General features: G+C 44.2%; 1 protein-coding gene across 1 annotated transcript in view; it reads right to left on the reverse strand.

The window, feature by feature from the left end:
- Positions 1–827: 827 nt before the first annotated feature.
- The window catches only part of maml2 (mastermind like transcriptional coactivator 2), a gene marked incomplete at its 5' end in the record, with an annotated part of 148,250 nt that continues 123,140 nt past the window's right edge, over positions 828–25,937 (reverse strand). Inside the window, 4 exons of the mRNA XM_080732385.1 lie at positions 828–2,712; positions 4,857–4,965; positions 7,028–7,258; positions 24,554–25,359. Coding sequence (XP_080588511.1) covers positions 1,802–2,712; positions 4,857–4,965; positions 7,028–7,258; positions 24,554–25,359 — 2,057 coding nt within the window. The 3' untranslated portion in view covers positions 828–1,801. The remainder of the gene's footprint in view (positions 2,713–4,856; positions 4,966–7,027; positions 7,259–24,553; positions 25,360–25,937) is intronic.

Below are 25,937 nucleotides of genomic sequence, written 5' to 3' on the forward strand. Positions count from 1 at the left end.
CTTTTGAAACGGTGCGTTATTTTTTTATTCTTCTTCACAGTGTGCATTTGGTATTGTATCCTATATGACCACACTACAACATGGGCATGACACATAGCTTACAAAATAACACAAATAAAAGCCTTTTTAGTCAATAAACTTGAATCAAAATGGACCGAGTACTAAAGGATAGAACATAACATTGTTTTCACAATAGTAATACGCGAAACAATTACAGGATAATTTGATAACAAATACTATATTGAGTTTATAAAATTCCATTTTTAACATTGTTTCTTTTTTTTTCTTTTTACAAATGTAATCCCTTGCGCCATACTTCTTATCCGTACTCATGGCCAGGAGTTCTGGTGGATGGCGAAAACGGTCGGCACAGTTCTTACCATTACCGCTGGTCTGAGACTCTGGCCTCGGATGAGACTTACAGATTACTTTTTAAATGATTCTGACATTTATATTGTTCCTGTCAGTCTCGGTCAACCACCTTCACTTTCCACTGGAAGCTCAGTGTTTCACGCTCCTACTTCTCCATACATGTACACAGTGTGGTGTAAAGTAACTAAGTACATTTACTAACAGTAGAGTACTTAAAGGAGTAGTTCACCCCCAAAATGACTTTTTTTCTATTGATTACTCATGCCATGGAGACTAGAGTTCAATAATATTTTTTGGTTTTTGTCGCATTCCTAAGACAAAAATGTGATAACAATAAATTTATCATTCGTTCCGGATGGGGACCCGGGGTAAATTTACTCAAATCAAAAAGAAATCTTAGGAATGTGACAAAAACCCAAAAATATTATTGAACTCTAGTCTCCATGGCATGAGTAATCAATAGAAAAAAAGTCATTTTGGGGGTGAACTACTCCTTTAAGTACGATTTTGAGGTATTTGTACTTTACTTGATTATTTCCAATTTCCAATACTTCCAATTCTACTCCACTATATCTCAGATCAAAATATTGTACCTTACTCCACTACATTTATCTGAAGCCTTAGTTACTTTGCAGATATAAATTATATTATAATTTATAAAACATACAAAAAACACTATTTTATACCGTGGCAATTTGAACAGCCAATCTACCAGCCAATCGACAAGCTCACAGCGCCCGGCCTGACTAATTAGCATACATTTTAGGCCCTACCCGGCCCAAAAATGTCAGGTTGGCTCGGGTAGGGTCGGATTCGGGCAGAATTTGAGAACTCTAGGACTGAACTTCACTGCATTTCTTTATTTGCCCTCAGATTGTCAACACCGCCTTTCAACTGCTGCCACAGTGCAACTACACCAGTGGCTGCTATAGAATCAAACCTGAGACCACTCTTAAGATAGTTTTGCACATAGATTAAATGCTATTTAGCACTTGTTTAACAATCACTTTTTATTTATTAAATCCAACTGTTATTTTAGTTTTCATGCAGACACTGAGATGGGTTTTTTGTATACATCAATAGGCCTACTTTTATATTGTTTTGTGGTCTATTGTTCGATTGTTACATGTCAGGGACATGTACCCATTTCTTTCTGTAATATCTAGTGTTATCGACATATTTTCACTGCATCATCAACACTACTGTATGCAATGTTTTTATATGCCGTGTTCATGAATATGTGCTGTCCCTTCCGATTTAACAAATATAAAGTAAAGTACACTCGTCGAGGATATGGAGAAGTATGACCGTGAAACACGGATCTTCCAGTGGATATTGGGGCGTGGCTGACCGAGATAATTAAACAATACAAATCCCAGAACCGATCAGATTAATTTGGTCTCGTCTGAGGCCATCTGAGACTCCCGATTCAGGAGTGACTGCCTAGAATCTCGTCCAGATTGATGTCCTTCATCCAGTCATCGTTCCCAGAGCCAGACTTCAGCAGGGAGTCGATAAAGTCAGAGTCTGTGTTGATCCCGGGAACCGTGTTGTCTCCGTCCGGGAGAAAGTCAAAGGTCAAGCGGTTGGCCCGGTTACTCTGGTAGCCGCCGCCGCCGCCGAGGTTGGGGCCGGGGGGCGCCACGGAGAAGCTCCCCGCCGCGGGCACCCTCTGCTCGGGAGAGGCTTGGCTCAGGCTGCCCGCCACCGCCGGCACGGAGCTCATCATAGACTGGCCGGGTCTGGGCGGCGGGACTGCGCCTCTGATGGCCGGGTTGAGAGGGAGCATCCCCATGCCACCCGGCGCCACCTGGTTCGGAGGAGCCATGTGCCTCTGCTGTTGGTAAGGGTGGTTCGGTAGGTCCAGCGGAGCGCCCTGAGACAGGTGCGGGTTGGGTAGCCTCCTGATGCCCATCCCGGCGTTGACCCCTTGCTTGTTGCCCGATGCCCACCCTGCGTTGGCGTTGGACATCAGGCCTCCCAGGGCCTGTTGCTGCTGCGCGGGCGCCCCGGTCGACTGCTGCTCCCTCGGGTGCAGCGGCGGCGGCGGCGCGCCGGCTACACTGTTGTTGTTCATCCCAAACGAGTTGGCCTGGATGCTGTTGGCGCCGGGGAATCGGGGCTTGTTTTGGTTCAGCCCCGTTCTATTTTGGTTGCTGTGCTGCTGCTGCGGGAACTGGCCGATGCAGGAGGAGGCCGGGTGGCAGTCTGTCCCCATGCCAAACCTCCTGTCGGCGGGTATGGAGGTCATTTTGGGCCCGACGCCGTTGGGAAGGTGACAGGACATGGACTGGAGGTCGTTCTGAGGACCGTTGCTCAGCGTCTGGGAGGCATTTAGGCCTGAAAGTAAACACACACACCAAAAAAAAAAAAAAAAAAAAAAAAGGATTATAATAAGGTGCATTGCGAGCAGACCCACATTTGGATAACACATCCAGTGCTTAATTTGTGGGGGAACATGTTCCCCCACCTCTATATTTGGAACCGGCACCTATTTGATTGGATCCGGGACCTTCCCTGTCAATCTAAATAGTGCCATTTGGTCATTTATGTTTTCATCCTTCTGAAAAGAGACCTTTTTGGCTGCAGTATTTTTCTTTACTTTATATTTTCATGTTTTTGTTCAATTTCTTGTAATTAATAAATAATTTCTGATGTGGTGCTTCATAGGTGACAGTGAAACACAATAGACAAGCTATATACACACATACATGGTGTCATAGAATTTTGTTAATAATACAAATGTATATTTTTGTAAATGTAAATTGTAGCCTGCGCGACAGTTTACACACACAGTCTGTGAGCGCACAGCCTGGGATCTGGCACCTAATCATTGACAAATTAAGCACTGAACACATCAAACACACGATTAGTGGATAAAGTCTTTATTTCTAGGACCCCAATATAGTATTCATTTAACTCTAAGGTCCAAATCTGGACCCTTACAGGCCTGTAACTCTGAGAGTGTGCAAATATTTATTTTACTATTTGTACACACTCCACCAAAATTAAACAAAGAAGTAAGCAATTTACCCCGAGTGAGAGGACATTATGCTCTCATAATGTCCGCAGTGAGGGTGTAACACCCGCACTCAGGACATTATGCCGACCCCGAGTGGTAAATAGCTTTTCTACCACTTTTTCCCGTATACATGAAAGAAAACACATAGTTGTAACTTGCAAGGATCTTAAGTTACAATCATTATTGCCTATAAAACTTCCGCGAGACAGCAGATAGTTCCACAAACAACATCTTCTACTCACCAACAGATGGCGCCAACTCCATAGTAATCCATGCGTCTAGCTTACAGCTAAGCTAACGTCAGTTAAAAGCACCGTTCCGGCCGTAAATAGAGGCTGTTCGCTTCCAGAAAGGCATAGGTTCAGAGAAAAGGGGCTTTAAAGTTGGCGGATTGCATTGGATCCAAATAAATCGGCGACGATAGTACGCACGTTAGTAAACATAGGACCGCTGCGACCTTCATTTGTTGGTTGGGGGAAAGGTGTTCCGACTACCTCCTGAAGTCCCCGGATGTACACTGAGGCGCATTGATCTCGGACACACAACTTTGCGGCAGTTGTCCTCTCATAACCTCCGGAATTTAGCCAATCAGAATCCAGTATTTGAACACGTGACTCGAAAAAGTGGTAGAAACACTAATACGCTATAGATAGATGCTCAGCCAAGCTGGAGGCACCGCAGTGGATTCAAACCCCCTAGTGGTGGACACAGGTACTTTACCCCTGCACCACCTTTCAATAGCTCTATCAGCACCAGCACACATACAGGAGGCCAGGGACGTGCAGAGAATGTTAGAGAGGCAGGGGCTGACATTTCTAAAAGGACCTTTTGGTGAAAATATCAAAAATAGCGGACCTCCAAGCTTGGAGGTCGGCTATTTTCGGTGATTGATACCACACTGGACTAGGCATAATCAAGTCAATACTGGAGATGTGGTGTACGGCATGGATTTCTACACAGAGAGGGCAATTCTTTCAACATAAGATGCAGTTCAGGAGAGTTTGGACAAGGCAATTCTTTTGAATGCTGCCTTCAGGTACAGTTCTTTCACCATAGTAAAAATTGAATTCATGGTCTGGAGAGGGCACTTTTTATAGATGGATAAAGGGGCAAGCCTTCTTTGATGTATATGTATGCACGTGCCTGCAGGAGGCAGTATTTCAATGGGGCTGTTAAGTCTGACATCATTTTGTAGGCAGAGGAGAGCTTTTGGGGCCAATAGGCCCCAGCGCCCGTGAATCTTTTTACTATTTTTACTATTTACTAATTTGTCTTCTCTTTCTTGTTGACAGGAAAGTGGTAGAATTATACTTTAGTCGTTATTTTTGTCTCGGATCTGTTGAAATAGCGAGGGGCACATATTGACAATAAATCTGCTTGGAGGTCTGACTACAAAATGATGTCACGGCTTAAAAGCCCCATAGTTCTATCAGCATCATCACACATACAGGAAGCACTATACCTGCAAAGGCGTTTCCCTGCTGAACTCCCACGATGCCTCTGGTTTGCTTGTAATCGGGTGGTGGCCGCGTGAGATGACGGTTGAACTGCTCTTGTGTGTTGTCTTTTTCCTGGAATGCAAAAGGCAATGCAGAGGATTGGGATTTTGGGATTCTTTATGTAAGTATGTTTTAAAGGTATAAAGGTCTTTGCACACTGCTGCGTTTTTCGGGCCGAATATCGGAGTGAATTTCGGAGTGCGTGAATAAAAAAAATCAACCTCACGTTATGTCAATCACGTTTGCACACTGCCGCCCGTTTCGTATTTATTTTCGGACCAGGGTTGATTTTTTCCGATTTTCGCAGCTGTCGCACTGAGTCCCTTGCTCTCTCTCTCTTTCCTCTCTCTCTCCCTGGCCTACGGCTTTTGGATTTCCAAAACGCAACAAAAACACGCAGTGCAGTGTGCAACCACCTTTAAAAGAAGAAAAAGAAAGGATGCTTCTTGATTATTCAGATAAAACATGACAAATGCTATATGCTATTGTAATGCCATTACAAAAAGGTTTCATATGTGTAAATAAGCCAAAAGGCTTTCCTGGATCTCCTTTTAGTTGATCGTGTACCAGTGAACTGTACTGTCATGAAACTGTACCTTTGCCTATGCAACTTCTAATAAAGTCTTCAATCAATCAATCAATCAATCAATCAATTAATCAATCAATGACCTGCTATGTAGTGAATCAAAGTTTCTCTGCCTGGTGGTCATACTGTAGCATTTATTTTCTGGCCAAAAGAAAAGTGTATTTGACACAAAAGGTGGGGTTCTGAGAGGCTTCCCACCGCAGCGAAAAGGCTTTCAACACCACAAAACGGCCTTTGTTTTGGTAGCAACATTTTATAATGTCTCAATGAAATGAGTACAAAATAGAGTTCTCAAATTATGCCCGAACCCGACCCTACCCGACCGACGTTTTCAAATAGCCGATCTACAAGCTCAAAACGTGTCAATGTAGATCGACTATTTGAAGTATTTTAAAATGTTTTTTCAAAATAGTAAAAGAGGTTTAGGGATAAGGGGTAAGGCATGGACGAAAACAGTTCTCCAACGTTCTTTTGGCAGAAAACGTTGGACATAGAACTCTCTATTGCTCTCATTTATTTTTTTCCATTTTCCCAAAGAATTATTAAAAATAAATCAAAAAAGGTTATTGAAAAAACACTATTAGGAGGGTAGTATGAGTCACCAGAAAAAAATATGCATGTCTTTAATGAATCTATCATGGTTAAAATGGAGTTTGAAGGTACAATGAGTGTGTATGGGGAGGAGAAGGAGAAAGAGAAAGAAAGGAGAAGGAATATCTAAATATTGAATGAAGCACATTAAAAACTGTTCAGGGTGTTCATAAAAGCCTGATTAGACGATAAAATGACCAAATGTTTTTTTGAAAGTGAAATATCCCTTTATAGTCTAGTAGCCAGAATGTGAACCCGGACATTTTGAGTCCCCTAAAGTTTTATGTTAGAAATGTTGAGTATGGGTCCCCAGCATGTAAAAACCACCGGATGCTAACTTGTATATGTTGAGCAATTTTCATAATCAGCCGCTAGAGTTGGTGTCCCATTAACTTTACATTACAGGAAAAATAAGCAAAAAATTAATCTGCTTTAAGTAGCATATGAGGGGTCTAACTAGGGGTATTTCATGATTCTGAATCCATTGCAAGCATCCGTTTTGCATGAAAAACATTCCTTGGGCTAAAACGGACCCCAGAAACATGTGAAAAGTGATGACTCTGCACTTTTCATCACTAAACCAAGGCCGATTTTTATTGTTATGCGTTCCCTGATTTTGCTTAGCATGCTCAGAAAAGCCTGCACAAAATTCAGGGAGCATCTCCGAACGCGGAGCCCTTCAAACGCCAAGATTAACTGTATTCCATTTATGCAATAAATGGTTAAATCGGCTTGATTGTATTCAATTTATGCAATGATTGTATTCAATTTATGCAATAAATGGTTAAATCTTCTTGACGTGAATGTTCCTGCCTAAACTTTGGCTAGATGCAGAATATCTATAGCTTAGGGCCTCAGACCCGTTGGCAAAAACGAGCACGCGGACCAGAGGGAGCTAGCTTCCATTATGCAGATAAAAAGCTCTGCTCTAGTCTAGGATATTAACATGTGACTCACTGAATTGTTAATGGTGTGGTGCTGCTGGTTGAGCTGCCTCTGGATGGGCTGCGCTTTGGTCTGCAGGCTGCCTTTCTGCTGCTGGCTGCCTGCTGCTGGGGGTCTCTGCTGCTGCTGCTGCTGCTGCTGCTGGGACTGGCTGGGCTGGTTGGACTGGTTAGACTGGTTGGACTGGCTGGACAAGCCCCCTATGTTACCGTTGGTGGGCAGCCGTGGGCCGGGGGGAATACCCTGCAGAAAAGACACAGAATGGGTTGAGTGTAAGTTAATCAAACTAATCAATTTAATCGATTATAGAAAAAAGAATCAACCTTAATAAAAATTAAACAATTTTGTACATATCGTTGCTGTCAGGCATAAACCTCTTATTCTAACTTACTGTTTTGTTTAGTTTTTTGTAAAAATGACTACTGTACTGTACATACTACAGCGTCACACAAAAGCATCAAAAGTAGCAGATCAACAAGCTCGAAACAGCGTGCACAAAGACACGCTTTGAGCTTATAGATCTGCACATTTTTCATACTTCTGAATTTGAATCCTGAAACAGTTTTGGACATAGGCCTACGAGGTCAGTGGCACACTGACCTCATATTTTGTTTTGATTTGGAATATATTGTGGGGGCTTTTATGCCTTTATTTATAGCGTCGTATAGTGTGTAGATTGAGGGGAAACGGGGAGAGAAAGACGGGGAGAGTCACGCAATAATATAGTATAGGAGCGGGATTCAAACCCACGATGCACTGCCAGGCAAACTATGAGCCCGGGTGCCGGGGGATGGCTGGTCTAGAGCCACGGTGCATGGCACATCTTCTATTTGAGTTAATTTCAGCTGACTTTAATGGGATTCAGTCCCATAGGCCAGATATGAATGCTTTGGTTAGTGCAATACAGTCTTCAGGCACCATCACCACTGTTTCCCACCGCAGCAAAGTGCTGCACCCGAGTGAGTGGAGTGAGTGGGTCAAATGCGTGCCAACCAAGACCAAAAGACCACGCAATGGCGCACACGCGCCACTAGAGGGCAGCGCTCTATCACAGTGGATTTCCCAAACCCCTTCCAAAACCCTCCAGAATGTTGTTGGTGGTGAAGGGATATAAGGCTACTCCCTCTGCAGTTGAACAAGGGAGACTTGGCACGAGGCTGTTTTGGGGGAAAGAGTGAGTGTCCTCCTCAAGGCAGAGCTATTCCCCTGACAATTGTACAGAGAGAGAGAGAGAGAGAGGGAGAGGGCGAGGGAGAGAGAGGGAGGGAGAGAGAGAGAGTGGAAAGAACCCGAGACAGCAGGAAACGCTGTGTCGACAGAGAGGAGTGAATGGCCAGGCCTCCGCACCATGACTACCTCCATTTAATAAGCTCTTCTTTACTATAAAGACCGTTGTGTTAAGCAGCGGAGGGCAGGGGCGTCGCACCAAATTCTGGGCCCTGCTGTAGGGTACGAGGATTCACTGATGCGTTATTTTGTGCTTTAGCTATTGAAAAATAGCAGATACACAAGCTCGGTGCCGCGCTGCGAGCTTGTAGATCTGCTATTTTTTGAATATTTCTTTAAAAAAACGATGTTTCTATGTCAGTGGTGCTCAAACTTTTTCATGTGAAGGACCCCCAAAATGATATGTATTCGGCCACGGACCCCCATCTCAAAATATTTACTTCCAGGGACCCCCCCCCCACCCCCAGAAGCAAAATTTGAGTTACAAATACAAAAATACATATAAAAAATACATATATTCAAAGATTTGCAAAAATGTTCACGACTTTTCAAAAATAGCAAATCTACAAGCTTGTATATCTGCTGTTTTTCAATAGCTAAAGTATAACATAATTAAGGCCCCTCCACCTTGGGCCCTAGTAACTTAGTCCCACCCCATAACCCCCCACCCCCCCCCCCCTTGTAACACCCCCGACGGAGGGAGGCACCTTCTCCCCACCCCACAAGAAAACCATTTTGGTTACTGATGCTCACACACACACACTTTCTATCACCGTTCTGCTGCTACTACCAGAGAAAGACCTCCTCGCAAAAGATGGAGGCAATCAAAGGCAAACGGCCCTTTCACTTATACTTCAAATGATTATCTTGTTAGGCTGCTTTATGAGTGCCGTTGGCAGCTTTCTTTCTTCACCAGCACTGCTGTTTGAGACGGGAAGTCTAACTACTACTGAGGGTGATTTACGGTGCACTTGGTTGCGTGTTGTTGGGTGTCGTGCAAGGAAGACAGCGGATCTACAAGCTCTACAGCGCGTCGCAGTACGACGCGTTGTGAGCTTGTGTATCCGGGGCGAGACCAAGTGTAAATGTTGACTTAAGAATCAATACCGGGTAGCAGCTTTCTTTTTTTCAGGGAGGGAAAAAAGGAAATTAATTCACATAAACAAAAAAATAAACAAAATTCAATGTCTGATCAGGGCTGCAATTTAGGCATTTAACAGACGCTCAGTGTATACAATGTCTGCTATTAGCCTGTGTTGACTTAGCCAGAAGTAGATACACTTACACATACAAGAACCAAACATTACAATGACAAAAGTAAATAGTCATATATTGTCGTTGTCGGTGGAAACCTTATATGTCCAAAACCATTTGTTTTGTATTTATCATTTTTAAAATGATTTAAACTAGTGAAAACAGCCGATCTACAAGCACACAACGCCTCGCACCGCGAGGCGTTGTGTGCTTGTAGATCTGCTGTTTTCACTACTTTTGTGTGACGGCCTTGTCTGATGAAGCAGAAAAACGCGAAAAACGTACAAATTTTAAACTTGGGAGATACAAGGTTTCCACCCGACAACGACGATATAGGACTCTCACATACTAGTGCAGCAGAGGACACTGCAGAGCCTAAAACAATACATCTTACACGCAAGCAGACAAACAGACGGTGTGCAAGATGTATTACACTAGCTAAGGCACACAGTATGTAGGTTAGGGTCTCATCTAAAACATTTCCAGGGGCAAAATGGATTATTCGGGGCCGCTTGGAGCTGGTACTCTGCATGCAGATTCTTTGGAGATGATGACTCTGTAATGGCTGGTTCGACTCTGGAGGTCTCTTAGAGAAATGAGAGAACGGTGCGAGGGAAACGGGGGTGAGGGAGAGGCAGGGGTGGGCAAGGGGTGGGAGGGAGAGAGAGAGAGGGGTGTGGAGGGGGGCTCTCCGTCATGAGAAGAGAGGAATTCCACACTGGGTTTCACACGGCCCATAGAGATGTACGCAGCACAATGCAAGCTCCTGTCTGCTTTTCAACGTGAATGGACGGGGTTGTTTTAAAATATTATGTCGATGATGTTTTCGTTGATCACGGATCATAACCACTCAAAGACGTATTATTATACTTCATCGTACAAGTGGGCGCATCGCAACTCGTTGTGAGCTTGTAGATCAGCTATTTTAACTTATTTTCCCCTCTCCGACCGATGTAGAAATGTCATGCACATGAATAGCGACGCCAGGGTGGTGAAAGTGGATCGTAAGTTGTACAGCTTTTTCTTTTTCGGATCACACGGCGTGACCTGACAAGACGTGGGAACTGAACTCTCATCAGAAGCTATAAGCCGTATCGCATAACCCCGGTATTCATTTACAACCGTAACACCCAAGTGTGCCTGACTTCAATCCGCGAAAAAAACCAACCCAAGCCTAGCATTGAGGTTTGAGCCAGGAACCCAAAACATCTTAGCAGCAGCGTTTTTTTCATTTTTTTCCCTTCGCTCCAGCGTTTTGATTCACTGTCGATTCTCACAGTCCCCCGGCGGGAACCATGTGAAGTTATGGCCATTATTACGCAAGTTCTTCTCACCGCAGAGCCTAGCGCCGCCTTGACATGACACCGGGACGGCCCGGGCTGGGCTCTCTCTATGTCTTTGAAGTTCACACGCACACACACGCGCACACACACGCACACGCACACACACGCACACGCACACACACACACACACACACACACACACACACACACAAATAACACACACGCATAACACACAAAAACCCAGAATGAGGAGTGTTTTGTTAGCATGTACATCTGAGTAATCCTCTCTTTGTCATCCTGACGTGTCATGAAGCTGTTTTCCACACACACAGACACATACACACGCGCACGCGCACGCACGCACACACACACACACACACACACACACACACACACACACTTCTCCCGTTCTCATTCTTCACAAGCTCGTCGTAAATGAATACCACATGTGGCTCGGGCCCTTCGGAGAAGGAGCTGATTTAAGTCTCCCATCTCGCGGCAGTGCGATGGAGGCTAACTGACAGCGCTCCAGAGCCCCGGCCCCAGCCCCGCCGGCTCTCTCCCTCTCTCTCTCTCTCTCACACACTGCACTTCCTCCCCTTCCAGTCTGGACTCTGCACACACGCTCCCCTGGGACGGCCCCGGCATCTGGACTTGGCCACGGCTCCCTTTCCCAGGAAACAAGCGCTCCCTTCAGTTCACAGTGCTGCTGCTTGCAATGCTATGTGGGCGACCTGACTTTTTTATTATTTTGTTTTTCACCCATAGTAGCATGCATGCATGCATGCTAGTCCTATTCTTATAACACATAGGGCAGTCACGATTTGTGACAAGCCTAAATAACACATGCAAAAAAAGCGATGTGGGTGCCGCGATATCAGGCAGCCCCGGGTCGAGAAACATTCACAGTCACTTTAAGAGGGTTACAGCGAGGACAAGTGTTGGGTTTTTCAAATTACACGTGTGAATTTTGACCACTTAAACCATGTAAGAGATGATTCATACTGGGGGGGGGGGCGTGTACCGTCATTAATTTGGCTGTTCGGTGCTGCTGAGATTTTGTGACTTCCCGAACCGAACCAAAATAAATTCGGCTCTAAAAGTAGGGTGACCATATTTTCAGCCACTCAAACCGGGACGCAAAACACTGTTGCCTAACCGCAGGGTTGCAAACAGGCAGTGAGTGATTGACAAACAGCCTCAGCGTTGAATTCAGACACGCAATGAATTTGTTCCTTTTTTCTGATTGTTTAGGTGAGCATGTTTTCATGAAAAGAACATGATAAATGTCTATGCAACCACTGAAAACAGCTACTATTATTTTAATTCTGCCGAAAACCGGGACAATTTTGCAGTGAATGTTGAAAACCGGGACATATTAGTGTTTTAGAGATATTTGTCGGGACACCGGGACACGCAGCTTGAAAACGGGACTGTCCCGGGTAAAACGGGACGTCTGGTCACCCTATCTAAAAGTGGAGTATGAATCGTCCCTAATCCTTCATTGAGTGGTGTCGAGTCAACCAGGGGCTCCCTCCTTTTCCCCTCTACACCAAATAAATCTTATGTTGGGAGCTTGTAGATCTGCTATTTTCGTGGAATGTTTGTCCGTTTTGGCCAAATCTATTTTGTCATGCCCAGAATATACGGATGTTAGGGTTCATGTACCCTTTTCCACTGTAAATATCTTCTACTTCTTTTTATTTTATTTTCCTTTTATTTAGTTATTGATGATATGACTATGCAAAGTACTGTGTACTATCCATCTGTCTTTCAATGTTATATGAGATACATACAAAGTGGTTCCTGTGTAAATAAGCCGAAAAGCTTACTAGGATCTCCTTTTAGTTGACCTTGTACTAGTGATTTGTACTGTCATGAAACTGTACTTTTTCCTATGCATATACATTCTTCAATCAATTAATCAAACTTAAGCACTATTTCCCACTTAAGCCCTTCAGCCTTTTGAAAATAGACGATCTACAAGCTCACAATTCGGAAAGATTTTTTTAGACATTTTATACATTTGAGAAAAGGCACATTCTGCACAATGAGTACTTTCTACTTTTGGTACTTTAAAGTTCATTTTGATGCCGATGCTTTTGTAATTTTACTCAAGTACATTTTGAATTCCGGACTCTGACTTGTAATGGAGTATTTCTATATTGCAGTATTGGTACTTTTACTCAAGTAAAAAAGGAAAAAAAAAAAGAGTACTTTTTCCACTCCTCAGGACAGACAGAAGTAGTTGCTGCAATGTCATCCATCAGACCGAGGTTGAGAAACTAAATGTTTGATGTTGGCTAGCCTAGCCTAGCAGACACTGGCGGTGTTGTTCTTCCAAATGTACTGCAGCAGAGAGAAGCCTGCCAGGTTTAATCTCTTCACATTAACGACGGGTAAAAAAAAAAAGGGGGGCAAATGGTGCATTTATACAGCGCTTTTATCCAAAGTGTTTTCCCAAAGTGTACATTCCCACACCGATGGCGGGGGAAACCGTGCAAGGCACCAAGCTGCTCATCGGGAGCAGTTAGGGCAGTGGTTCTCAACCTGTGGTACGTGTACCACTGGTGGTACTTGAGCCCTGGTGGTACACAGAGGAGTCTCCCAAAAAAGAAGAAAAAATACATAAGTGGAGTGAAATATATATATTATACTACAGGTAGTTCTTCTGAACAAGCAAGTGGTTGAAATAAGGCTTTCCAGCCATGCTGAAATGAACATGACAGCACACCTAGTCGTTAATAGAAGATTTGAGAACAGATTGATCACAATAGAAATATCATCAGTTGTGCAGCTGATTGCACGAGAAGTTCACAGACGCAGTACTACTAAATCTGTCCGATGACTCGGTCATCAAATTATTGGCATAGGAAATTCCTAGGAATGTAACAAAAACAAAAAAAAAAATGTCCATGAATTCAAGAAATAAATTGGCCTCCTGCGTTAACTGTGCATAGCTGAATACTAGGATAGGGTAGGTCTACTACGCACCAGTATTTTAACATCAGTTATTATGGTGGTACTTGGACAGACAGATATTTTCTGGGGTGGTACTTGGTGTAAAAAGGTTGAGAACCGCTGAGTTAGGTGGTTCAGTGCCTTGCTCGAGGACAACTCTAACACTTCAACTCATATCAGGGGGGAGCGGCGGGGATTGAACCCGGGAACCTTCTATTTTCCCAGGTGGCCGCTCTACCTCCTGAGCCACTGTCGTTAACGTATACTAATCCTGCACAGCATGCTGGCAGGATAATTGGCAATGCAGGGGCGTCAATTGGGTATGGCAGGGGTATGCAGCTGCCATACCCTGGGCCCATGGGGGAAAATAAGTTACTTTTGAATATAAATCCATGAATGTTTCTTTGTCTATCTGTGCTGGTTATGTTGTTAAAATAACTACAAATGCAAAATGGTCACTTTAACAAGGTATTATAATGATATTCTCCACACTCGTATTCTCCCCATCTTGACAAAATGGTATATTCCTAGGTTTCGCAGGTCAGCTGCACAGGTGCAATGCATTATTGTTAACTGTGGCACGTTTACTAACATGCCAAGTTTAGCTGCACCTGAACAACCGTTCCAGGCTGCCATATCCAGCCCAAGAAAGCGTAGAAACCCGGGGGGGGAAAAACGGACAAAACCCGATTTTGAGACCTCATGAGGACTCCAATCTTTGCCATACCCTAGCTTTTGCTGAACTGACACCACTGCAGCAATGGTGGGTTATTACAATATTTAGGACTTTTCAATGCTATATACTTCATTCTACTTTTCAATGTAGGCGTTTGTACCTGGTCTGAAATACAACATCAAAACCATTACCGTTATTGTACATTTAACACCAGCGGTCTAGGATGTTAGCATGTGGGAGCTGGTCTCCCTACTCTTCCATTGAGAAATGTAGACGCTGGGTGGGTGGTATGTCAGACTGTCAGTAAAGATATTAGAAGCAGATGGACACTAGTAGACACAAGGCCATCTTTATTGTAAGTTCAGACATCGTTGCACTTACAGATGTGCAATTTCAAAACTTCACACGTCCTGCCATTGGCAAGACAGCAGAACATTGAGCTTTTAGATCAGCAATTGTTTGCTATTTTTATGACCTTCTCTGACTTTGAAGTTAATATCTACCTATGAAGGTGGATTCTGCTTTTCAGTGGGAATAGAGTGGTTTCTTGCCTTTTGCGAGTTTCTGCAAAAAAACACGCTCCATTCTCCATAAAAATAGAAAGGCAAAACAGGGAAAGAAGTCTGTGGAAAAAATGCATTTCCAGGACATTTTCTGGAAAAGAGCCGTAAATACAGAAGAGTTGAAAGTTAAACGGCACATCTGAACCTCCCTCCTTTAGGAGAGTGGGAGAAACACACCTAAAATGTACGATGTATTTGACATCCTTGGGACACATCTGAAATAATATGTGACTATGAAAGTCCCAAACGAGATCAAGTTTTTTTGAGCGGAGCTAAGCTCCAACATCTGGCTTTGTCCGGTCCCCCCAAAAATGTCCCGGCCCCCCAAAAATGCGAAGCGTGGCCTACATCTGGCCTAGATATGTCCTACATCTTGGCACAAACGTCTCAAAGCTTGTTGTACGCCCAGGGTCCCATTGGCCAAGCTTTGCAGGACACGCTGTGATTGGCCAGCGGGACGCTTGATGACATAAAGTCACAAATAGCTCCACTCACTTCACACTAGCTGTGATTTTTTGTTTCGTCTTTCTGTGCATTTGGAGCAGAGTGGCATTAAGTCCATCACTGCTTCCACGTGTCCCACATGGGGACTTCATTTCTATATTTCTGGGGCGTTACTAATCCGATACACTGAGAAGGAACACTCTCTTCTCTCTGTCGCTCCAAGTCCCAATGTCAGCTACTTACTTACAGTACATAATACTCAAATAGTGACCTTTCGTTTGCCAAACGGGTCTGAGCTGCGTGTATCTATTCTGCATCTAGCTGAAGGCAAGACCCAAATTCAGAGTGAACATTTTTAACTCAAATATTTGCTTCTGGGGGTCCCTGGAACAAAATATTTTGAGATGGGGGTCCGCGACCAAATACATATGATTTTGAGGGTCCTTGACATGACAAAGTTTGAGAACCACTGATATAGGCCTGCAATTCTATAAATGTCTTCTAAATCCTAACAGTTTTCTGAAAAAAAAACAAAAAAAAAAACTGTGTTGCTATATCAGTGATTCTCAAACCTTGTCATGTCAAGGACCCCCAAAATGATATGTATCGCAACGCGCGCTGTGAGCTTGTATATCTGTTATTATTGTTTTTGGGTAGTTAAAGCATAACATAATCGTTAAGGTAATAATGTGTAATTCCAGGTCTAAATGGGTTAATTTACGAGAAAACACAACAAACATATTGGAGATAAGACAAAGCAACCCAAAGAGTACAGTGTCAACCACTCGCTTAGCCAAAAGCCACAAGCTATCATCATACTGTAGCTTCATGAATGCATACTATAGCCTTTTTTTTTTTCATTACAAGTGTTATGTCCTTGGAGAGAAGCTTATCTAAGCATAATCCCCTGTTAAGAGCATCCTGTAATAGAGCAACAGTGGGCAAAAGGCGTAGATAGGTGGCAGTGTATGAAAGGGGGAATGGGGGGATTACGGTATGACCCAGTGGGCTTCGAAGCGGGGCTTGTGTGTGCACGTATGTGTGTGCGTGTGGGGGGAGTCGGGACCCCCGCAAATCCTTGAGGGGGCCCCCGAGCCAATTTAGAAGAGTAATTTAATAATCACTATCATTCTGTGAACTATAGATTTTTACAACAACTGTATGAGTGACTATAATAACAATGTTTAAATGTCACCATTATGACACCATTTCTCCTGTACATGACATTTTATTTTAGACAATTGAATTTAAACCTCTTTTCATGTCGTCACCAGGAAGAAACCTTTTATGTCCAAAGTTGTAAAAATAAATAATGAAAAAGGTTACATAATCTCAAGCTCTGGTTCATCGGTTACACATTGACAAAACCCACACACAGACTTCAACACCTTCCAACTGGTGTCTCTCTATTTTGAGCGATGCAACGTGAGCTTGTATGATTTTCGGGGGGGAAAAACAAACAAACTAACGTAAAAAATATGGAATAATATGGAGATACGAGGTTTCTGCCCGACAGAGATTAAATCGGGGTCTGTAGGACTGAATCATTACAAAGGGTTCCACGGCCAAGTCAGTTAGGAAGGTCTGCATGACATCATGTGAGCTCATGCTGATTAAGACTTGGACATAAAAAACAGATCATAATGGAGATCTGTTTAGCAAAGATGAGAGGGAAACCTATTCCCAGTTGTAGCAGTTTTAATCTATTTATATTGATACACCAAACATTGAAACTTAATATTTACCAGAAAAAAACATTTTCACTAGCTATAACAAGTTGGCCTGGCTTTGCTTTTTTTTAACACTAAAGACTAAAGAGTGAACGGGGCAGGCATCTAGAGATGGTTGTATAAGGTTCACTAGATCAGTGGTTCTCAACCTGTGGGTCGGGACCCCCCAAATGATTTTGGGCGGGGGTGTCCCCAGATGATTACTAGCTTAAATTAATGTGCAACACTGTTTTCTCACTCAACAGTAAACAAACCAACATAAAGTGTATAGCACATTTCTAAAGTGACAATTCAAGTACTTTTTAATACCTCTAAAATGACAAATTAAACATTGGACAAATTGTCAAATATTAGAGGCAGACATTGTGAAAATAGATGCTCATAACGCCAACGCGAGGCGTTATGAGCATGTAGATCTGCTTTTTTCACAATAGAACCGTGTTATACAAAATGTAATGCCTCAACTCTTAGTTCAGGGTGGGAGGACTCCCTAATCGGGAGATAAGCGACCGTTGGTCGCTTATCTCCACAAATAGGCCAAAAGTTTGTTTTACCAATTATCAAGACATACGGGCAGTTGACAGTTTGCCATGGTTACTCATTGAAGTTGAATCTCCATATATGGAGATAACCTACGCATCACACTAAGTCTGACCTCACCAGCCCATATTTGGGCATGAGCAACTTATGTCTCCATATATGGAGATATGATGACATCACACAGTCCTCAGCCGATGATGTGGCGTGATGTCATACAATACACAAACGAGCCCTACAGTATAAAGGGGCAATTCTTGCCAGGAAAGAAGCATTTCTTCGACTCAGACCTTATCGCCAGGGTTGGCTTATAGCAGCTGTCGGTAGGACCATATATGGATTCTGTTAGTGTGGATCTCCTAACAGGGCATCATCTGGGATACAATCCCTTTTATGCCCATATATGGAGATCCCTAACAGAATCCCTTTCATGCCCATGTATGGAGATCCCTAACAGAATCCCTTTTATGCCCATATATGGAGATCCCTAACAGCATCCCTTTTATGCCCATATATGGAGATCACTAACAGCTAACAGAATCCCTTTTATGCCCATATATGGAGATCCCTAACAGAATCCCTTTTATGCCCATATATGGAGATCCCTAACAGAATCCCTTTTATGCCCATATATGGAGATCCCTAACAGAATCCCTTTTATGCCCATATATGGAGATCCCTAACAGAATCCCTTTTATGCCCATATATGGAGATCCCTAACAGAATCCCTTGTATGCCCATATATGGAGATCCCTAACAGAATCCCTTTTATGCCCATGTATGGAGATCCCTAACAGAATCCCTTTTATGCCCATATATGGAGATCCCTAACAGCATCCCTTTTATGCCCATATATGGAGATCACTAACAGCTAACAGAATCCCTTTTATGCCCATATATGGAGATCCCTAACAGAATCCCTTTTATGCCCATATATGGAGATCCCTAACAGAATCCCTTTTATGCCCATATATGGAGATCCCTAACAGAATCCCTTTTATGCCCATATATGGAGATCCCTAACAGAATCCCTTTTATGCCCATATATGGAGATCCCTAACAGAATCCCTTGTATGCCCATATATGGAGATCCCTAACAGAATCCCTTTTATGCCCATATATGGAGATCCCTAACAGAATCCCTTTTATGCCCATATATTATGGAGAAATCCCTGCTCTGAGTATCTGACATCAGTGTGATGTCACCTGTTTATGCCCATATATGGAGATCCCTGCTCTGCGTATCTGGTTGCTATGGTAAACAGTTGGTTGCTAGGGTAAAAAAACATGGTTGCTATGGTAAACAGTTGGTTGCTAGGGTAAACAGTTGGTTGCTAGGGTAAAACCATGGTTGCTAAGGTGGTTGCTAACGTACACTAACAGACCAGCAACAACAGACTGTTGCCACAGCAACGTACACAAAGGTTTGTGTACACATGTGGTGTGATGTCATACTGATGAAGAGATATGAGCAGGGCAAAGGTGTGACGTGTGACGTGTGACAGACAGACGGACGGACGGCCGGTGGAGGTTTTCATAGTAAACTGCTCCCTGACGGTCGCAATAAGACGCCTCAGGGCGACATGGGCGAGCAATTCTTGGCCATCTGGCCAGTGATGTATAACGGACCAGTTACCCATATATGGAGATTCATGTACTGTACCGGTAATAGTACATCCCTTTTATGCCCATACATGGAGATCCCTGTCTGAACCAGCCGCACAGATATGGGCTGTCTTCCTCCATATATTGGGCATTCCCATATGAAGTCCTGTTAGATATGGGCTTAATATTGATGACATCAGGGATCTCCATATAGATTCTGTTAGAGTGGTTCCCATGACATCACAACATACAATATATGTTATGCCCCTACATAAAGATCCCTATCTGAATCAGCCACACAGATATGGGCCATGTCTTGATGACATTAGGGATCTTCATATATGGGCATAAAAGGGACTCTGGGGAATACCCATATATGGACTTTTACATAGATGATGTCACCTGTGATGTCACAGTGATGTGTCAAGGGAACCAACCCATAGATAGACTGTAAAAATGTGTACACGCACATCTACGCGGACGCGGACAAGCTGTGACATTTAACATGGTAAAATGCGACCTTCGGTCGCAATAAAATCTACTTGGCGGCCAAAGTGTTAAGCACTGAGTCAATCACCTAGAATAAAAACATGTCTCCACTGTTAGCTTTTTTTTTCTTCGCTGAACGGCGGCTGTAGATAATAATGGTGGCCCTTGTCGTGATTGTGTGTACACCTCTCCACAATCACCCAGCCACTTCCCTTGATCTGCAAGGTTACAAGAGCTCTCTTTAATGGTTCAAATTATCATTTCACACAAAGGCAGCCACAGATACCGTTTGTGGAAAAAAGGGGGGGAAGGGGGTGGGGGGGGGCAGTCTACTCTGAATCTCCCGAATCATAACAAATCAGCGAGCAAAACCTCCGGCACCAGCGCTAAGCAGATTACTGTCATTTCCCTGCACTTGTCCCTTCTAGCTAACAACCTCCAATTAGCAAATCCCGCTGTGCACGGAATCCACGCCCTGACGGAGAGCCGCGGTGACATGCGGAGGAATCATAAGTCCTGCATGTTAATCTATTTAGAACGGGTAGGCCTACACATTATTGTGTATCATTATTTTGTGCTTTAACTATTGAAAAATAGCAGATATACAAGCTCACAGCGCGGCACCGAGTGCCGCGCTGCAAGCTTGTAGATCTGCTATTTTTGAAAAATTGTGAAAATTCGAATTTTGACCCCATTCTATAAGTGTCTTATGAATCCTTCTAAGGTTTTTTTTAAAAAACCTATGTTTCTGACATAATCTGGCCAGCCATTGTCAAAGAAAAGGTCCTTTTCACTTAAATGGAGCTCAGTTAGTCCGTTCTTGAGAGACTACTGTGTCAGTGGTTCTAAAACCTTTTCATGTGAAGGACCCCAAAACTGATTTGGCCACGAAACCGCATCTCAAAATATCTCCTTCCAGGGACCACCCAGAAGCAAAATCTGAGTTACAAACGTTCGCTTTGAAAATACATACATTCAAAGATTTGCACACATTTTCACGACTTTTTTCAAAAATAGCAGATCTACAAGCTCACAGCGCGGCACTCGGTGCCGCGCTGTGAGCTTGTATATCTGCTATTTTTCACTGGTTATAGTATTCAATAATTCTAGGCCTAAACGGATTAATCTACCACGCTCTGGCAGTCTGTGTCATCGTCAAAAGCGCTCGGAGGCAGAGATGCATATGCAGCGAGGGAGCCCAAGATGCGCGGGGGCAAGGCAACACCTTCAACAGTGACGCGGAGCGGCAACTCCCAGGGCAAACGGCGTCACGTTGCGCCTCCTCGCAGCCGGAGACGAGCCGGTTAAGCGCCGGGAGCGACGCGAGGAAGTAAGAGTGACGAGCGGGAGACGACGGAGCAAATGCGGGGCATTTGGACTGAGCTCTGCTGTGTATCCCATTACCAGATCATCAGCCTGTGTTGTTTTCACATTGCCAAAAGGCCCCCGATTAAAATTTCTAACAAAATATGCCATCCAATCGTGCATTCAGCACGATGCCCTCGAACCCAAGAACAGTAAACGAGCAGAGTTGAGAACGAAACGTAGAAATTGAAGGAGCCAGTGGCTTTTTGTAAGGCAACACGGATAAGCTTGTGCGTTCAACCTGAACCTAGATTTTTATTTTTTAATGCTTATAAAGCAGGGGATAGAGGATGAAGCCTGAACAATAAAAATCCCATTAGAAGACCTTTATTTAATGAAATAAATGTTTCAATTGATGCATTTTATCTTTATCAGAAACAATGTGTAATGTAATGCCCATTACATCAGTAGTTCTCTCAATGCTGGGCCTGGGGTCCTTCAGGGGGTTCAAGGGGATCTTTAACCATATCAGCTGTGTCCAAATGCATAGCTATTAAATTGGGGGTCCTTGACACCCACCCATTAATTATTCATAATAACCGATCTCCGTTTAGGGCATGCCATAATAAAATACATTTCAAAGATAATGAAAATAAACGATCTACAAGCTCACAACAAATCACATAGCACCTAGAGCTTATAGATCATCTATTTTCACTATTTTTGCAGGACACCATTGCGCAACAAAGTATAAAACTAGAAGCAGTGCTCTTCCGAGCACAGGTCTCCACCAGGCCGTGCGTCCTGGTGGTGCTACTGTATAATAGGCCAATGTAAAAAGGGTGGCATATGTTCTTCACCTTAGATCTTTCATGGCAATCGGACGCTGCATGCATGATTTCAAGCATTGTGTTCCAAAAATGTGTTTTGCTAAAGTCTATCTGCTGGTGGCGCTATAACAGGACAATGTTAAAAAGGTAGCATTTGTTCCTTGACCTAGTGGGAATATGTGTGGCAAATGTCACGGTAATCGCAAGCTGCGTTGATGATTTGAGGCATTTTGTTCAAAAACGGAGCAATCCTGCAAACTTTGGAAGCTAATATTAGCCAATCAGGATGGAATATGAAATATCAGACGGATCGGACTTGATCACATGACTATAGAGATACTGTGTACCGATTTGCATGATTTTTGGATAAAATCTCAAGGAGTAATATCCAAAAATGTGTTTTACATAAGTCGGCCCAAAGGTGGCGCTATAAAAGGCTGATGTGAAAAATGCAGGGCAAAGGTTTATCCTTAGCCTCTAGGGAGTGCGCTTACAAAGTTTGAAACTGATCGGTGGAGTTATAGGTAAAACCACAAATCGGACTGTTATAGCGCCACCATGAGGCTGATAAAAAAAATTAAGTGGCATTTCTTCCTCGGCCTAGTGGGAACGTGTGCGCGATTTCATGATAATTGCACTTTGCGTTTGTGATTTGAGGCATTTTGTTCAAAACAGCTCAATCCCACAAACTTTGGAAGCCAATCTTAGCCAATCAGGATGGAATATGCAAAATCGGACAGATCCGTGTCGATCACATGACTGTCGAGATATTGCCTAACGATTTGTAGGATTTTTGGACAAAATCTGTAAGAGTAGTGCACAGAAATGTGTTTAGCAAACATCGGCCACTAGTTGGCGCTAGAAAAGGCCCATTTGAAAAATTTAGGGCAGAGGTTCTAGATTGGCATCCAGGGAATGTGTGTGCTCACTTTGGCAGCGACCGGGCCAACGGCGACTGAGATTTGGCGCTCACAAACTGCGAGGACGCACGGACGGACGGACGGACGCACGGACGGACGCACGGACGGAGAGGAAAACATACTCTCCCCCATGCCTTCGGCTGGTGGAGACAACAATGCTTAAAGCAGTAGTTCACCCCCAAATGATTTTTTTTTTTTTCAATTTCATTTTGGGAGTGAACTACTCCTTTAAGTGGTAAATGGACCGTTTGTCAGCCTTCTGATTGGTCCCTGAGACTCCCTGACTGGCCAACCAGAAAAAATCATTCACTTTTTGCTATCTGGGGTGGAGTTGTGCAGTGGGAGAATGTTGCTTCAGTCTTTCAGCACGGTGCGCACTGCGGAGCACGGCGAGCGTGCAGTACGGCCCCGCGCGACCATAGCGATTTCGATCATTATAATGAATAAGCTTCAACAGACTAGTTCACATGAACAATATCAATGTAACTAAGAGTTTCGATTGGGTACATATATTTTAAATGGGCAGAATTACGACAGCCAGCCTATTTTGCAGTGGATTAGGCTGGCTGACAGAATTCCTACCCAAGATGCACTGCGCTTTCTCTCTCTGTAACTCTCCTCCGATTTCTTCAGAGGATTAAACTAATTAAAACATGTATTTTTGGGGGCAAACCCCTGTTTTGCAATGTAACTACTGTACTTTGGTCTTCCCTTTTTATTAATATCAACTAGATGTTTCTCTTTTGGTACTTTAAATAGCAATAATGAGGCTATGAAAAATATTTTCCCCCCATTCATTTCCAATGTAAAAACAATCTGCCATGGTGATTCTGTCCCACTGGGATTAAACAAATTAAAACATATATTTTCGGGGAAAACCCCCTGTTTTGCAATCTAACTACTGTACCTTTGTCTTCCCTTTTTATTAAAATCACCTAGATGTTTTTCCTTTGGTACTTTAAATAGCAATAATGAGGCAATGAAAATACCCCCTCCCCCCATTCACTGTCACTATAAAAACAATCTGCCCTGGGTATTTTGTACTACTTAGTAACAGAGCAGAATGGGGCGGGATTTGACAAACAGTGTATTGATTTGTTGATATAAACAAACAAAAAAAAGTTTTAAACAAAACTAAACAAGCTTCTCGATTATTCGATGAATCTACTGAGTAATCGATAGAACAATGCTACGAATCGCAATGAAAATAAGCGGTATAATTACTTGCAGCCCTAATTAACTCTTTTGCCGCCATTTAACTTGTTTACAGTCTGCTCACGGCCATCAAAGTAGCTTACCTTTGCGAATTTATAGAAAAATAGCCATCCATTATTTCCTTTCGCGGTCTTGTGTAAAACAAAGCTGCATCACTCATGGAGCAGTGAAAATCCACAACATTATGGGAGCCGCCATTACGGAGCGAGAGGCTCCCCCTTCCCCCATCAGTTTTCAGACATAGAAATAGAGAAAGTAGATCCAGGCTGAGGAAAACCACCAAAGAAGTGATCCCGCCACCATTATTGTTTATATGCGCTCCGGATTTGAGACTAACGTTACGGGAGCTGCTGATACTGTACACACCCGCGCCACCCCTCATCTGCTTACAGTGCTCAGACAGGTGAAATAACGAACGCTTGTCATGCCGCGGCGGACGCGTGAATCAAAGAACGAGCGCTCGTTTAGCGGTAAAAGAGTTAAGTGTTAAGTGCCTCACCTGTCGCTGCTGGGCCAGCTTGAAATTGATCCCTGCTCCGTGTTGAGCTGCAGGCTTGGCCTGCAGACACAAGGAGCCCTGCTGTGAGTTCTGGTAGTGCAGCGCTGAGTGAGACGCGCTCTGGGCGGCTGCTGAGGACTGCTGCTGCTGCTGCTGCTGCTGCTGCTGCTGGGACGAAGCCTTGCCCAGCGAGCTCGCCAGGCCCGGCAGAGGCTGACTGACCGAGTGGGGAGGAGGGGGGGCCTTGGGACTGAAGTGCAAGGTGGGCTTGGTGCCGAGCACCTTCATGTCCAAGTGATTGGGGCCGCCGCCGCCGCCGCTGTGTCCGTTCGGCTTGAAGAGGCAGTTGTTGATCCCTTTGCTCTGGGAGGCCAGCCTCGGCGGAACAGCCGCGCCGCCGACGGACACCTTGTCCTGCGGGAAACCGCCAACGCCGCCCATGCCCGCCGGCGGCCAGCCGCCCATCCCGCCTGGCGAGGGCTGGTGATGGTGCTGCTGGTGGACGTGTTGGTGCTGGTGGTGCTGGTTGGCCGCCATCTGCTTGAGCTGCTCGGCGTGGGACATCTCCGGCCAGCAGGGCAGGCCCCGGGGCGGAGGGGGGGGATGTCCTCCTCCCTGCTGACCGCCGTTTTGGGCTTTCTGGGGCCCAGAGCCGCCGCCGCCGTTCAGCGTGAAGGAGGGTCCCGCCGAGGCCGGCCGGAGCTGCGGCGAGCCACAGCCGCCGTGCGCCGCGTGATGATGGCCGAAGTCCGGGCTGATGTACTCCGTCTTGATGGGCTTGTCCAGCGCCGGACACAGGCCTCCGCCTAAGGGTGGGCGAGATGGTGATACATGTCGTTGAGACGATACAATGTCTCCACGATATGCCTTTTCAGAGATATCGTATATAAACTCAGCACAAAAAGAAAGAAACTTGACTTCGGTCCATTATATCTCCCCTTTACCAATACCAATTTGTATTGTGTTTTATATCATTTTTATCGTTGATTCACTGTCACTTTTACAACGAGGTACAGCTTGTAAGGATCTGGCTTTCGTGGAATGAGCTGGGACGCTGGCAACACAGCCAAACGTGTGTAGCGCCCCTCCAAAAATACTGATCTTTTGGTGTTCACCTTTGTTGCTTGGAGCATTTGAATGATTGCACTCTCCCACAGCAATAAGGAAAAGAAAAAAACAACACATATTGGCCATTTTTACACTTTGTTAATGTTAAGTTCAGTGTCAGAAGCCCGAAACGAGAGTAAATGCCAGCAGAACAGTATTACAAGCCATTTTGGCAAAAATTTGGTCAGCGCTACCCACACGTTTGGCTGTGTAGCTCATGCCTCGAATGCCCGATGCTTACAAGCTTGCAAGCTTACAAGCTTGTTGTAAAGGTGAC

Source organism: Nannobrachium achirus (assembly GCF_963921795.1).
Source record: "Nannobrachium achirus genome assembly, chromosome: 8".
NCBI classification, from domain to species: domain Eukaryota; kingdom Metazoa; phylum Chordata; class Actinopteri; order Myctophiformes; family Myctophidae; genus Nannobrachium; species Nannobrachium achirus.